A 15,010-nucleotide genomic window follows, 5' to 3' on the forward strand; every position below is an offset into this window, starting at 1 on the left:
TGCATCTATGCTATGCTATCCTAAATGCTATGCTATCCTAAATTAGGTTTGAATACATAACAAGGTTAATATTCATGTGCAGACCAGGAAATCTTTGGCTACATGAAAGCCAACATACAACACTCTGGACTAAATAGTCATGAGTGACTCAGATAACTCGTGCTGGTGTGAATCACATCAGAAATTCAGCTTATTATAAACTATATGCTACTGGAGCAAGTGCAAACAACATTAAGGCTGGCAGTGTTTTTATACAGAGTGGTATTAATTACCTCAAAAATAATTTTATATGCTGGTGACTGATCATCCTGTCGTCAGAAGCCACAAGGAAGTGATTAACTTCCCTCCGCGTAACATGGCATTACATTTGTTGCATTGGTTCAGGCATGAAATCCGCATGCAGTAACATTCCATCATACATGTCACTTTAATTTGGGTGTTTTTAAATATGAGGATTTTTCAGACAGCTTGCTTGCCGCATATTGATTATTCCACTGTCAATATTATGTGCAATTTCTGTACATCTGCAAGTAGACTTTCACAGAAAATTCAAACTGAAGGATTGCTTAAAGATTCACTCAGATTTTCAAGGCACGGCCGCTATCACAGTAATTCCTACTTTTAAGACAGATGAGCCAGTCTTGAGTCAGTCAGTGTAAAAATTACACTAAAGCTAAAAAATGACAACCTGGCTGCATCCATGGAAGAGAAATTCCTCCGTGTTTACATCAGTGTTGTAGTCTAGCCAAGCATAAATCATAAAAAGTCCCTATTTTCCACTGCAATTTATTCATAGTCACTATGTTGAGAAAGAAGAAGCATCAGGGATTATTTGGTTTTAAGAAGACTTGTCTGTCTCTCTCTATATACATATGTGTGTATATGTACATGTACTATAAAACATGTAAATACCCACAGCAATACAGATAGCCCCCTGAGTACACGTGTTGTACATTCAGCGCCATTTCCTTTGACATTTCTCCTATCATCAGACTCATAGGGTGGCTAAAGAATCTGAAACTCTGACTGGCTCTGCATGAGCCTGACTCTGTGAGCAATAAGCAGTGTTAGCACATTACACACACATGATTACGTGGCCATTTCCTCAGTGAATGAGTCTCATCAGAAGTCAGTGAAGAAGCCACTGAGTGTGTAATTGTTTCCCATTAGGGGAAATGTTGACTGCCATCGAGTCGCATCTCACTGCAGAGTTTGCTGACGAATGCTCACTGTCCACTGAGTGAAGCGGGTTAATTCTGCTGTGGGTTGTGATGGAATTACCCCAAACTCCAAAACCATCAGATCAGTCCAAGGATGAGGGTGATGTGTTATATTGTGTTTTTTTGCCCTGCAGGATAAGAGGTCAGATTCTTGTTGATTCACTTCAGTGACACCAGACTTTAAACATTATCAGTCATGTCGATGCCTGTAGCTCTAATGTCTCTGTAGTCCAGATGCAGTCTTTGCAATATGATGCAGTGTATTGTGTAATGCGTCCCCATTTTTATGTTCTTTTTTTTTTGGTACATCTTTACTTGGAAGGGGTTGAATGCATATATGTATTTGCATTTTCATACAGTTTAGGTTGTTTTCTTTTCTCCATCTGCAGTATCTCACACACAGGCGCACGCACGCACACATACACACTGACTAGCCTGCACTGCAGCAATAAATAATTGTTGGCATGTGTCCTTGTGAAGGTGTTGTAAATTGGATAGCTTACATTGCACATTACAGGCCGGTCAAAAGTTCAGATGAGTCCAACCATGTCAGGTGAGACTTGAAGATGAGGCAAAGAAAGGACTTTGCTCAGGTTATTAATGCTGCCCTTGATGAGCTTTGCTGCTGCACTCTTAGGCTGAATGTATGGAAGCCGTAATCGCCCGTGGTTTATTAGGTTCGCTTTATAATGCTGCCATCTACAGGGCAGAAATGGAAACGTCATCATCACTGCCTGACACGACTACTGTAGTCCATATGAGTAGAAGGATGGACAATAATTGATTCAGATCAACCCCCAAATTAAAAAAATAATAATACAGTGTTGTGTCTTGAGCACACTTCACTTCTTTGTATTTTGCTTAAAACAGCCTTGAATCTTAATTTCCGGCGATCTCTCAAAGTTTTTCTTTGGACACTGACAGCTTTTTCACTTATTTTCAGTCCAATCCTTCTAGCTGAACATTTTCAGTGGAATGTTTTCTTTTTTACTTTGATTTTTGTTAAGCCATGTAACACCAACCTGTGAATTATTCAAGAAAAAAAAGGCACCTAACTCAAGGGATAAACTAGTTTCAGGCACTTTGCTGCTGGCAACCTGCTGCAAAAACACAGAGCTTATCCCAGTTTCTGAACTTGAATTGATGAAAAATGTCAACGATATCACACTTTGAGAGACACGAAACAGTGTTTTTACTGCAACAAGGTGATTCCCAAAAAACTATTAGCTAAAAATTTGCATATCATGGTGTGCAGCACATCCTTAAAATAATTTGATGAAAGTAGACAAGTGGAGGACAAAACAGAGTGGCAGTCTTAAAAATCTATCTATAGCAGATGAGCATTATCTAAAAGTCATGTAATTAATAAGAAAAAAAATCAGTTAAAAAAATCAGACCCGAGAAGACTCTGGCCCTTCAGATGATCCATGTACTGTTCTCCAAAGCCTCATCAGAAATGGCCACAGTAGAAGGGTGGCTGCCATTGAAAGCCACTCTTAAGGAAAGGAAATAGAGAGAAAAGGCTGCGGTATGCCAAATTCCACAAGAACTGGACTAAAAATCTGTGGCAATATGTCTTAAGAAGTGATGAATCTGCATTTGAAATTTTTGCTTCAAATCATTGCCAATATGTATGGAAGAGGGATGAAAAGAGGCACAACAGTGAGTGTCTACAGCCATCTGTACAACACAGTAGGGGCTCTGTCATGATTTGTGGCTGCATTTCACCCAGTGGTGTCAGAGATGTTGTCAGAATTCATGGGATAATGACCACAGAAACCAGAATACCATCAGATTTGATCCATCGTGCAATACCATATGGAAAGTCATCTGATTGGCAACAGCTTCATTTTTCAGCATGACAATGATCCCAGACACACAGTAAAAACATGTCTGTATAGAAAAACACTCAAAGGAACACAATCAGTCATGGATTGGCCTCCCCAGAGCCCGGACCTCAGCATAATTGAAGCAGTGTGGGATCATCCTGTTAGACAACTGAACAAAAGGCAACCAGCATCCAAAGATGAGCTGTGAATCTCCTTCAAGAATCCCGGAGAACTATTCCTAAAAACTACTTAATGAAATTACAAGAAACTTGCCTAAGAGTGTTCAGGCTGTGTTGAAGAATTAATGTGTTCATAACAAATATTGAGTTTCAAATTTGTGAGAACTGTACTGTATAAAGGCAAACTGTTTTTGTCTTAATATAGGATTTCCATTTAGTTTGAAGCATGTTTCAATATCACATCTATAATTTCACATTTTTCTAAAAACATGAAGAAATGAAGGATGTCTCAAGATAAATAGCCAACGAGAACAGACATTACTTGGATAAAACGTTAGAAAATCTCATTTAAATCTAATGTAATCATATTAGTATAATTGTTATTCTTAATTATTATGAACTTTCTAGTTGTATTATTTCTAGAGAACTACTTCTTTTTTTAGTTATGCAAATAAAACATTATTAAAATACTGCAATATTGTCAACTCCTAAGGGTGCCAACCACAGTGAAAGCTTTACACAGTTTGACCACTTGATGGCAGTAAGAGAAAGCATCTGAATGGTAGTTACTATCCAAGGGCACAGCTACTGCATAAAGAGAGGGAGAGAGAGTGTGTGTGTGTGTGTGTGTGTGTGTGTGTGTGTGTGTGTGTGTGTGTGTGTTCTTTTAGGTGGGTGGCCAGACAGAGAAAAGAGACAACACGGTCCACATAGGAAATAGTTCTGTGTAGAGCAGAAAAAAACCTTCTTCTCTACAAAGAAACGTGGCCAAGTAAAAATACTGTAATAAAAGTAATATTATTCACAGACAGTCATTGAAAAGTAACAGTTCTCTTCTGAAGGGCACAAACTAAAGACCCTTTTTACATGAAAACATTTTTTTTGTCAGTGGAAAAATACAGCAATCATCAAAATCAATAAAGAGTGACTGCTGAAACTAGGGCTTTCCAGAAAACGCAGCGTCTTAGATGATAGTTGAGTGTCCGGTAGCTCCATGATCAGCCGTATATTAGTTCTTGTGAAACATTTAGCATCGAATGCTGCGGAAAAGATTAATCAGAGCAGCTGGATGTGACCTTTTTTTAGTTGTGTGTGTTTTTTAACTTTCTTTTCAGATTCTGATTCTGTTTCACATTTGGTTGCTAAAGTGACTTGATAAACATTAGGCAGCCTGACCAGGAATTCACTATCCTAATGTACATATTCTATAAATAAAACAAATCTGACTCCAGTGTTGCTTTAACACAAATTTATGTTGGTGACCTGACATGAACTTGAATATTTTGAGGAACAGTAGACATAAATGTAACATCAATGACCAGTCTGTGTCATTTCTCTTGAACTAGACCCGTTTTTGATAAAGTGATAAAGAGAACCATGCTTGTTTAGGTTTAGTGACACTGGTTTGCTTTGGAGCAATCAGATACACAAACACAGTCACCTTTTAAACTTTATGAAGCGAGTGTTTGTGTCTGTGTGCGTGCGTGTCTGTGTGATTTCAGATGGAAGGGGCCCAGTTAGGTTGGCCTCAGCACTGCGTAGATATGTGTCAGGATTTCCATCTGAGCCTCCTCCTTCTTCTCTTGACCCAGGAGTCTGCAACCACAAGAAAAGCGCTGACATTTGAAACACAAAAGGTAAGAAGGCAACCCAAAGTGCTTGTACCAACTGTTGTATTCTCTTTCTTCCATTTCGCTCGGTTGCAAGACAAGTTGAATGCACAAAATACTCTTTGAAAGAGACAAACAAGTAGTCGCTGTTACTGCTCCCGAATAGCTATTAACTTCTACCTCTTCTGTACCCATTTTACCTTGTGCTACTTTTGAGAAATGAGCAACTTCAGCGACTGATAAAGAATACCCCATATGTTTTTCATTTTTAGCAGAGAATACTAATTTTGTGTTCTATATTTTGCTCTGTTCTTTTGTTTTTGTTTGAGAAATCATACACATCACAGTTGCAAGATTAACAGTATTAAAATGACAGCATTTCAGTTTGAGTAACAGTGTTGTCCCGGCCTTTTCTGAGAAGTAGACTAAAGCCAAAGCTCTTGGATTTTCTGACAACTCATCAGCATCATTCTACAGAAACAACTGTGTGTGACCCACTGTGTTGATAGCTTACAGGCAGCAAAACATGTATTGACTACAAAGTAGAGCACAAATGTGCTATAATTCAAAACCTGATTTCACTTTGAGTATTACTGCTCTGTTGAAATGCTTTCATTACTAACATAGAGTACTATAAAGACTACTGAAGTGTTATGGTGGCCCAGCAATGTAGTCTAGGCTGATGTTGATTGATGATAAAATGCTGAAAAAAACACAAGGAGGAGCTGATATAGTGTGCCTCCCCAACCCACATTGAGCTGCAGTCAATGCGATGCAAATGGAATAACATCAAGGGCTGACATTTTATTTTTGCACTTTGGTTTACAGTATGTGTGGTTGCCCTTTAAATCACTTGTGATAATTTTGAACATGACTCCTTCTGTCGACCCCTTTTAGGTCCCACCTCAAAAAAAAAAGAAAAAGAAAGAAAAAGAAAGAAAAATGCAAATACTCTGATACTCTGTGGTGGGTGAGCAGCTTTTTCACAGTCAAACTGAAAATGATGAAAAAAATATTTACAGTCCAAGCAAATATTTTTGGAAATGACAGTGATAACATGTGCTTCCCAGCCCATGTCTGACATTCACATCACACCGAATATAGTTTTGAACTGGTGAAACTTCCCTCTCTTTATTTGTCAGTGTGAAAAAAGGGTTAGTGTTCACATTTATTTCCTGTTTTCAGTTCAGCTCATTGCAGCTGTGTATCCATTTATGTCAAACCACCGGTGTCTGTATCCCCACATCCCAATTTCCTACAGTAAACCTGTGGTTGTCAGCTTCATGCCAGTCTTCAAACTCTATCTTGCCTCCTGGTATATTTTCACAGTTCAAGACGATCAGCAGGTGTGGACACTACAAAACCTTATTTTCTTTCTTTCTGTCATGTTCTCGATCTTCCTGTGTCAGATGCATTCATCCCTCTCAATTTGTCTCTCTCAGTTTCTCTATTAACTCTCTGTTTCTTTCCTGCAGTCCGACTTCCCAAGAAGTGTCTATCTAATGCGTGTGCCGCTTAAATGCTTACGTTACAAACTTACCATTGCTGACTTTTCTCTCTATGTTTAACAGCGCTGCCCGTCTTCACACTTTTTCATTGCCTGGTGTAGCTGCACATTATTGTTTTTGTCTGAAATGCACCTATCAACTTGTCTATCTTTTTTGTGCATGCTGTTCACCCCACAATACCTCCCCATTCAACATGGCTGCAGGAAAGTGGAAGTTCCCCCTCTACTTCCTCCCCACATGAATACTGAGACCTCTCTCTTTTTTCTCTCTGACCACAAACCAGAGAAGGCCTTTTGCAGCGATGTCTGCACAGGGTGTAGTTGGCCTCAAAATCTCAACTAGAGAAGCTTCATTTCCAGTGAACTGAAAATATAATTTGCTTGAACCCCGACTTTAAATGGATCTAAACAATTTCAAAGTTGCTAACATGTATAGCAGCCCTATACCTGACCTGTTCCTTCAGCCAAGTGGGTTAAGAGTGCAAGAGCTGCAGAGGCGCAGACCACCATTACCAGCGCAAATCCCAAACAGAAAAATTGTAGTATACCACATCTTTTGCAGTGTTTCAACTGTGACATCACACCAATCAGTTGTTGAATTGTATTTATTTTCTCACAGCATTTCTCTTACATTGCAACACCAGCGAACAGTTCAAAACAACGTTACTATATGTGATATCAGATTTCTAGCGCTTCAACTTTATTACTCCTAAAATATGGGCGTGTAACAGAAACTAGCTAGGCGTGCAGGTTGTTATCCCGTGTGTATGCGCGTGCATGCATATCTTGTGTTGGTGTGTGTGAAAGTTTTAGGGCCTGTCCAAACATCCACCACTACCTGGCAGGAAAAACAGGAACAGGACTTGTCACCAGCCAATTGCACAACGTTGATGAGGATTCGCACTCGGCTGAAAAAAGATCTGGAACTGCTCCCTGTTCTGTAAGCTGAAACCTAAAGGGCAGGCAGCACTCTTGGTATCTCAGACTGTGTGATTTCCAAGTTAAACACTATCCATCTTTATAAATGCAACTTTGCTTTACGCAAATACTGTTCCGTCATTGTTGACTTGCTAGTGTAAGTGTAAGTAAATACATTTTTTCTTGTTCACTAATGAACAAGTTAAACTGATTTAGCCCAGCCAAAGATAATTAATATACTCTTGTTTATTCACAACATACTAAGGTTGCTCTTGATATACTGTACGCTGGCTTTCTACAGTACTAGTATAAGGTGTGCTTTGTTCTAATCTGAAGTTGTCTGTATGGAGGGTGGATACCAGTAGTTTCCAGTGCTTTTGCAACTCTGTGCGGCTTTTATTGTCTAACAGGATTTGCAGAAGAAGTTTCACGGGGAGTGGAACCTGGCAGAGGAAGTCTTGCAGTCACAAAGCTTTATTCAGCTATCTGTCCTGAGAAAAAGACAAAAAAGGGGCTATAGCTGCACAATACCTAACACTCACATATCAAGTCAGTATTAACAGCAAGTTCCACAAACCAACAATGACTGTCATGACTTACAAATCATACAGTGTTCTATACTTTATTTATGTGGCAGCTACAAAATACTACCCTGGTGTATTTTTCGGGAGAAAACACATTTAGCCCTTTGAAATCTAACAGCTAAAATGGCTTGTTGATTAGACAGCTCATCATAGAGTGACGAGTACATACTTCATCTGCACGATTTCGGGTTCATGTGTCATCATTTTCCTTGACCACTGAAAACCATGACACTGACTCAAACCTTGAAAGTGACTAAAAGGTTAATTTTCAAGCTGTCAGACTCTAAGAACTATCATAGTACGGTAAGCACCGTCATAGTCAGTGACAGATCAGTTATACTTAGTAAAAAAAAAAGAAAATAGTAAGTAATAGTGATGAATAACTGTGATGACTACCAAGCGCCATGGAAATATAGTGTATTTTGATATACGACGTTTAAAAATATTACGTCTTTTTGTAATATTGTAATAATTACTGACTCAAAATGATGGCAATAATCTATTTTTCAAATAAAGGTTTTTTCCTTGCCTTCGGCGTGGAATGGGTGAATAAGTTTTTCCTTTTTTTGTCTTTTTGTTTTTCTTTTTTTGCAACAGTACCACAAAGTGAGGGCAGGTGTATCACTCCTGTGCTGAAAGTATGACTCAAACAGAGATATCATCTAGATGGGAACAAACAATCAACTGACAGGCAGAAAACTGGAGGAATCTGAACATGAAAAGATACAGTTTGGGGTCTGTTCAGGCTTTGCACTTCTCAGTTTTGCGACCGCCTTCACGCAGCTTTGATTTTGTATGTGTTTGCTGTGTGAATATGTGTGAGGGTGTCTGTCTGTGTGCAATATACTGATTAAAGAAGTAAGGGGGTGAGGAAGACTGCTCTGACATTTGAGGCTTCAACAGGCTCTAGTAACCACCTGTTCATAGACAAAGAGTGGAGTGGAACAAACAGTCATTACATTGCAAAGGAAGGCAAGCCTCTGTGGCTGTACAGTAAGGATTTAGGAGGCTTGGCTGCGCACTTCATTTTTAGAAATTATTCCTTACCATGATAAAAGATACAGCAGACAGTTTACATTGTGGTTTTCCATTTCCTCAAATAGGCTCATCAGTGTTGTGTTATTGAAGCTGTTAAATGCTGATTTGTGTATTGCTATTTTTTTGTATTGCAAATATATATTTTTAGCAATAACGTGAATTCGGCGCTTGCTTAAAGTTCCAAAGTTTCCCCCAAGTACAAAAAAAAATCACGTTACATTTATTTATTCAATTATTTAAAAAAAAAATATTACTACTTGGTGTTAGGAGTGTTTAAGACGTTTTTGATTTTATATAGATTTAAAACCAGTGATGAATGTCAGCATTTTATAGTCTGGGGCTTATTTATCTTTTTGTTTTTATTATTCATGGTTATGAAATTGGCATTTTATAAGAATTAAACTGCACATTCAGTACACATAAAATCAATATATTTCACATATACTTTATTTTTTATGCTAGAAAGCAGATTTTGAAGTAGAGATACAGACATCGCTAAGAAAAATCTTTCTTCATATTCGGTACACTGTTCTACAGAATTAAAGCTATCGCCAAAGAACATGACTTTGGCTGCTAAGATCATTCAAACACAACATAGTCTCAACAAAGTCCCAGTGTCACCAATTCAACTGTCACCTGATGATCATTTGGTCTTTTGTGCGTTTTGATTTCAACTGTGAAAAACATTAGAATACCTTTACATATAATCAACATTGCAGGTGTAAGATGAACAATTCAAATTCAAACAATAAGAAAAGTGTGGAAGTTGAATAGTTTTCTAGGGATGTTTTCTGACCTTTAGGCTCTTTAATGTTGCATCAACAGATTTCAACATTCAATTTTTATCTTGCAATAAAGAATTTTATTTGCAAGTAAGGTACAGTTTGCATGTTTTGCAGAAAACAACACAGTATTATTATGTTTGTCTTCCTGTTTAAAAATGAACGAAATAGGCAAAGCAGTAAAACCATGTATAGAGAAGAGAGAAAGTCATGCCTTAAAATATACATTGAATTCTTCACAGCAGTGTGCCTTCATGTATGGTCACTGTTGAAAAAAAAGGGGGCTTAAGAATACTCCAACTTCCTTCACCATATTCAGTGTTAAACTGTTTTAAGTCAAGAGAAATGATCATAGAAATTAAATTCAATATGCATCTTTTTTTCATAAATAAATCACATATTTTAAGACTTAAAAATACACAACCTATGTAAATACCTGAGAGCCCTCATATCAGAAAGTTGGTATCGATATCAAAGTTGTTCAATCAGCACACATATATGGATAAATGTTCATTTTCAGTGCCAAAATATACACTGTTTGTATACTGTTTCTTAAAAAATACAATGCACCCGGAACCCTGCCTTTTACATTTTTTGTAAACATTTTTAAATAAAAAAAACACACAAAATTCACAAAACTATTTGCAACATTTCAGCAGAAAAATAGACATTTACCACACTGTACAAAAACATTCCCCCCGATCTGTAACAATAGCAATAATCGTTCAAGTAAAGTCCTCACTCACTAGGAAAGCTGACAGAAGACCCTTTTTTTTGTTATGGTTTGTTTTTTTTGTTTGTTTGTTTATATGGCTGCTTCAGTGAAGGAAAAAAAGTAAGACAAGAATCTGTCAACAGATAAGTAAATAGTTGGAACTGTGATATACCTGTACCCCAAAGAATGTTACTAAATATAACCTAGAGAGTAAGTAACTAAAGAGTAACTAAAAAAACACAAATAAAACAACAACAACAACAAAAAACCCTGTAATATATTATCCTACATTTAGTTTAAGCTCTGTTCTGTTCTGTTCTGTTCTGGGATAAGGAGAGAAAACCAAGGTATCCTTAACACAGATTTTATCACAGGATAAATAAACTGACTCCTTTTTTCTTTTTTTTTTCTTTTTAGAAAAAAATAGGAATAATATGACAGAGGAATGTATAGAGTCAATATCACAGCTGCAAGATGTAAACAATTTCTAGTGCCAAAACTTTACAAATAGTAAGGTTTTATGCTAGCTGGGCACCATTTGCGCATGAAAAGAAGCAACATGTAAACAGAGAAAAAGCTGCCTTTTGATTACGAGTAGATACTGAACAAAAAGAAGAGTTCACTGAGTTTAGCCTTAGAGCATAATAGCCTGCTCATAATGTTAGACAATACATGTTTAAAACTAATAATGCCAACAGTTTTGTGAGTCCATTAAAAAAAGTACATGTTCATCAGGCAGCAGAGCAAAAACCGACAGTCCTAATTTCCAGTGTGCTGCTCCAACATTTCTCTCTCAAACAAAGGTCTAACCTTTGTTCTGACAATGATCGTTTGGAACCGTCACAACACTTAAAAATTAAAACTAGAAAACATTTGACATTTCTGCTTTAAAGAGACATAAAGTGCATGACCAACTGTACCAAGCACAGTCTTATCGGAGTCCTTTCACAGCAGGGACAGTAACTTTGAAAGAACTGGCTTTGTGGATCACAATGTGTTATACATCAATGTACTGCTAGATGATGGACAAGCGAGTTTGGAGGTTGTAATACTCCTACTCTATAGATTTGGGATGCTACAACTATCAGAAGAGCCTTCAGAGTAGTAGTACGTGGTACGCTTCTTTAACTCCGCCTCCTGCTCATGCTGTCTCTTTCTTGGTCCCCTTTGTAAAAGGTCATACATGAATTCGGTGACATTATGGCGATGCAAAGAGTAACATTCAGAGAATGAGGAAGAGGAACAGACATTAGTGTGTATCTGCTTGTGTGGGAGATGGGGCTTATGAGGAGCGGAGAAGGGGCAGCCTTAAACAAACAAGATCAGGTCGATAATACCATATTATCACATGACAATTTTAGGAATTTAGCCTTAGGAAAAAATACACTTCCCCATATTAGTCATGTCTACAAACAGGATGAAAGAATATATTACACACGCACAGACAGACAGACCATCCCAATTAATTCAAAAAAGTGGATTAGATTAAAAAGAAAGGCATACAGTAAAGCACAAAGTGAGGTACAATAGAGACATCCAGTGCTGTCACTTTGGTATCCACTGCCATAAAGAATGAAACTGCAGCCAGGTAGTTAAATGACTTCAAGATTGTTACGGGCTTCTATACCACCATCTGCTTTTTAATGTTGCCCATGTGGACAACATTTCTGACAGTTGTTTTTTTTGATACTCAAAGTTTAAGAATATAGCAGTGTACTCAAACGGTAAGCAACACAATGTCTGAGTCAACAGGACACAGTAGTATTCCGCAGAAGTACAAAGGAAATAAAACAGTTATTTGGACATCTTACCCTGAAAGCGTAGAGAAAGAAAACAATTGAGAAAAAGATGTCCGCGACTGAACTTTTAAAAGTCATAGATACAACAAGAATGACTAGGCAACAGTTTTTATGTTTAACTTTCTGAGTGGTTTTTCTTACGTCCTCTTGCATTTAAATGGTGACTGATTATAACAGAGAGAAATACGTCTCAATACAAGCAACAATTTTGGTTTCGTGAGCTATAAATAGGATCATTTCAAAATGTAAGACAAACTGAAATTTGTCTTAGATAAATATTTGAGATAACCTACGTCTAAATTCATTGTGTTTCCAGTGCTCTGTTAAGCAACCTCAAGAACACATTAGACATTGTGCTTTTCAACATGTTTTTCTCTTCAACATAGGAGAACACTTTTTTTTCCCCAATCAAGATATTTCAAATATATGTTTACTACCTTAAACATTGGCCTAAAGTCATTTTCATATTTTGCTTGAGATAGTCTCTTTTTTATTTGGCAGGATTTTAAAATTACAAAATAGACAAGCCACCAACAGGAAGTTGGTGGTTTTCTTTATCTGCGCTAATGGTTCACAAATGCTTTACAAGCCCCTGAGAGATGGAAAAACATGGGTGGTATGATATGGTAACCTAAAACATGCACCATTTGCAGAGAGTTAAAGTAACATAATACAATAATAATGCCTTCAATATTTTCAACTGCTCATTATCAGATAGGCAGATAGCAATAGCTAAAAGACTCTCCTGAGCTTTTGCACAGGAAATCACATTGTTTGTCATTGTTTAAAATTATCTGCAAGACAATTTACTCAGAATTACAAAATGTGATAATGTTACCATTTACTGATAATTTTATTTGCCACTTGCATTGAAATTTTGTTCATAAATTACATTCAAATCCCACGTTTTTCTCTTTTTTTCCATTAGCCCAAAAAAATTAAGTTGGTGTATATAGTTATGGGGGCTAATAGCATTGTCTAAAGTCTAGGCAGCAATGTACTTGCATACCCACTGATATTAGAACCAGAATGCATTCAGTATATTTACTAACATCTGATAGCAACAATAATCAAATTTTTATAAGTACAATAATGAATAAGTGCTACTATTTTGTCAAACATAGTGATGTTTTTAGTGACATTATACACCACCTGCAGCCCTGACGTTTGTATAGTAATCTGAAACTGATTTTTATCAACCACATTGAGCCCACAGGGCAGAAACAAGTTCTAATATACCATCTATATGCATGCATTATGTCTTCAGAATGAAAACGGTTAAAAGCATGATGAGAGGGAAAACACAAAAGAATATACTTCAGAATAGATTAAAATGAAAAAAAGAAAAACACTTGTCAATGCCCTTTGACAGCTGCTCTAATATAGAATCTAGTAAGATTTTGAGAAAAAAAAGTCCTTCCTTTACATTAATCGCAATTAAATAGTACAAAATGTGTCTTTGGCCCATACCTTCATGTGATTGTTAAACTGTTCAGATTCACAATAAGTAGCTTAAAAAGAAGTCTGTGATTGTGCTACACTTGTCTACAATGCCATTCAACAATGCAGTCTCAGAGGAGATAAGGACGGATATCAGGGTATTGCTCCTTTCACTTCTTTGTCTATCCCTCAATTTTCTACCCATCCTCTTACTGGAAGGTGTGTTCACCACGTACTATGTGAGAGGAGAACTCATAGCGGTCCTTGCTCCGGTGACCACAGATGTTGCACTCCAGTGGATCTCTGTATCCGTGGCAACCCATGTGGATGGTGTACATGACATGGTCCAGGAAGAGCACTCGACAGTGCTCACACTGGAAGGCCCTTAATTCCTGGCCCTCCCGTCCAAACACCCGTATCCCTTCCTGGCTCACAGGCCTCTCTGTAGCCAGTCGCATTATCCCAAGCCCGACTCCTGCCCCACTTCTAGGTGATGCATCTCTCATCCGCTCACCTGAAAAGACCACTGCCGGACTGCCACGAGACCTGAGGCCCACGGGGACGTTGCTGCCATGGTATCCCTGCCTTTCCTGAGGGCTGCTGCGAGCTGAGTCAGCAGATTCAACACCGCTGTTGCTGGGTGACTCCTCTTGCCCTTGTTGGGGCTGCTTACCTGGCCTTGTTAAACCAGTGGGGCCATTTGAGGTGGGATGACCGGGGAACTCATGGGGCTGAGGCGGCTGTGTTGGTAGTGTGTCACAGTTTCCTGAACGTTCTGTTCGTTGGCTCAGTGGCAGGACATGGGGGAAGAGTGGGTTCACAATAGGCACCACCTCAGCCATAGAAAGTGGAGGGCCTGGATGGTGGAGCATGGGGCGTAGGGTGTCTGATCCCAGGTATGTAATGGCATTGTTGATAGCCTGGTCCATCATGTGGGGTGGCATCATTTCAGACTGCTTCTCATACTTAACAGCCATGTCATAGCTCATATCAGGATAGCTATAGCGAGGCATCTTTTCACCTGCAAATAGCAGAGTAGTTCATGACTGCATGTAAATAATGATGATGGCAATTTCTTGTTAGAATAAGATATATATATAGATGCAGTAACATAAGTGGCAAAAATACTGTTATTTTTATCTTCAGTCAAAAGGGAAAATTAATATGTACAAATGCAAATACTGATTGAAATTTCCATTCTAGACAGTGAATGTTATAGCTTGGTGATATTTTGATCTTGTTTTTCACATTTTGTGCATGATGTTTGAGTCTAATGAGTGGAAAGCCCCATCCATCTACGACTGCAGTGTTTAACCCCTCGAGAACAGGGATGCGGTAAGCTGTTTTCTCTCGATAAGAGCAATGGCAAAGTTACAGGTGTACGTAACC

The 15,010-nt window shown here is 38.1% G+C and overlaps 1 protein-coding gene across 6 annotated transcripts in view; it reads right to left on the reverse strand.

Moving 5' to 3' along the window:
* Positions 1–9,314: 9,314 nt before the first annotated feature.
* The window catches only part of ikzf2 (IKAROS family zinc finger 2), a 38,768-nt gene continuing 33,072 nt past the window's right edge, over positions 9,315–15,010 (reverse strand). For all 6 annotated transcript variants that reach the window (XM_025903891.1, XM_025903890.1, XM_025903889.1 and 3 more), the window contains one exon: positions 9,315–14,642. In XM_025903891.1, the coding sequence (XP_025759676.1) occupies positions 13,831–14,642 (812 nt within the window). In that variant the 3' untranslated portion in view covers positions 9,315–13,830. The remainder of the gene's footprint in view (positions 14,643–15,010) is intronic.

Source organism: Oreochromis niloticus, linkage group LG16, assembly GCF_001858045.2.
Source record: "Oreochromis niloticus isolate F11D_XX linkage group LG16, O_niloticus_UMD_NMBU, whole genome shotgun sequence".
Taxonomy (NCBI): domain Eukaryota; kingdom Metazoa; phylum Chordata; class Actinopteri; order Cichliformes; family Cichlidae; genus Oreochromis; species Oreochromis niloticus.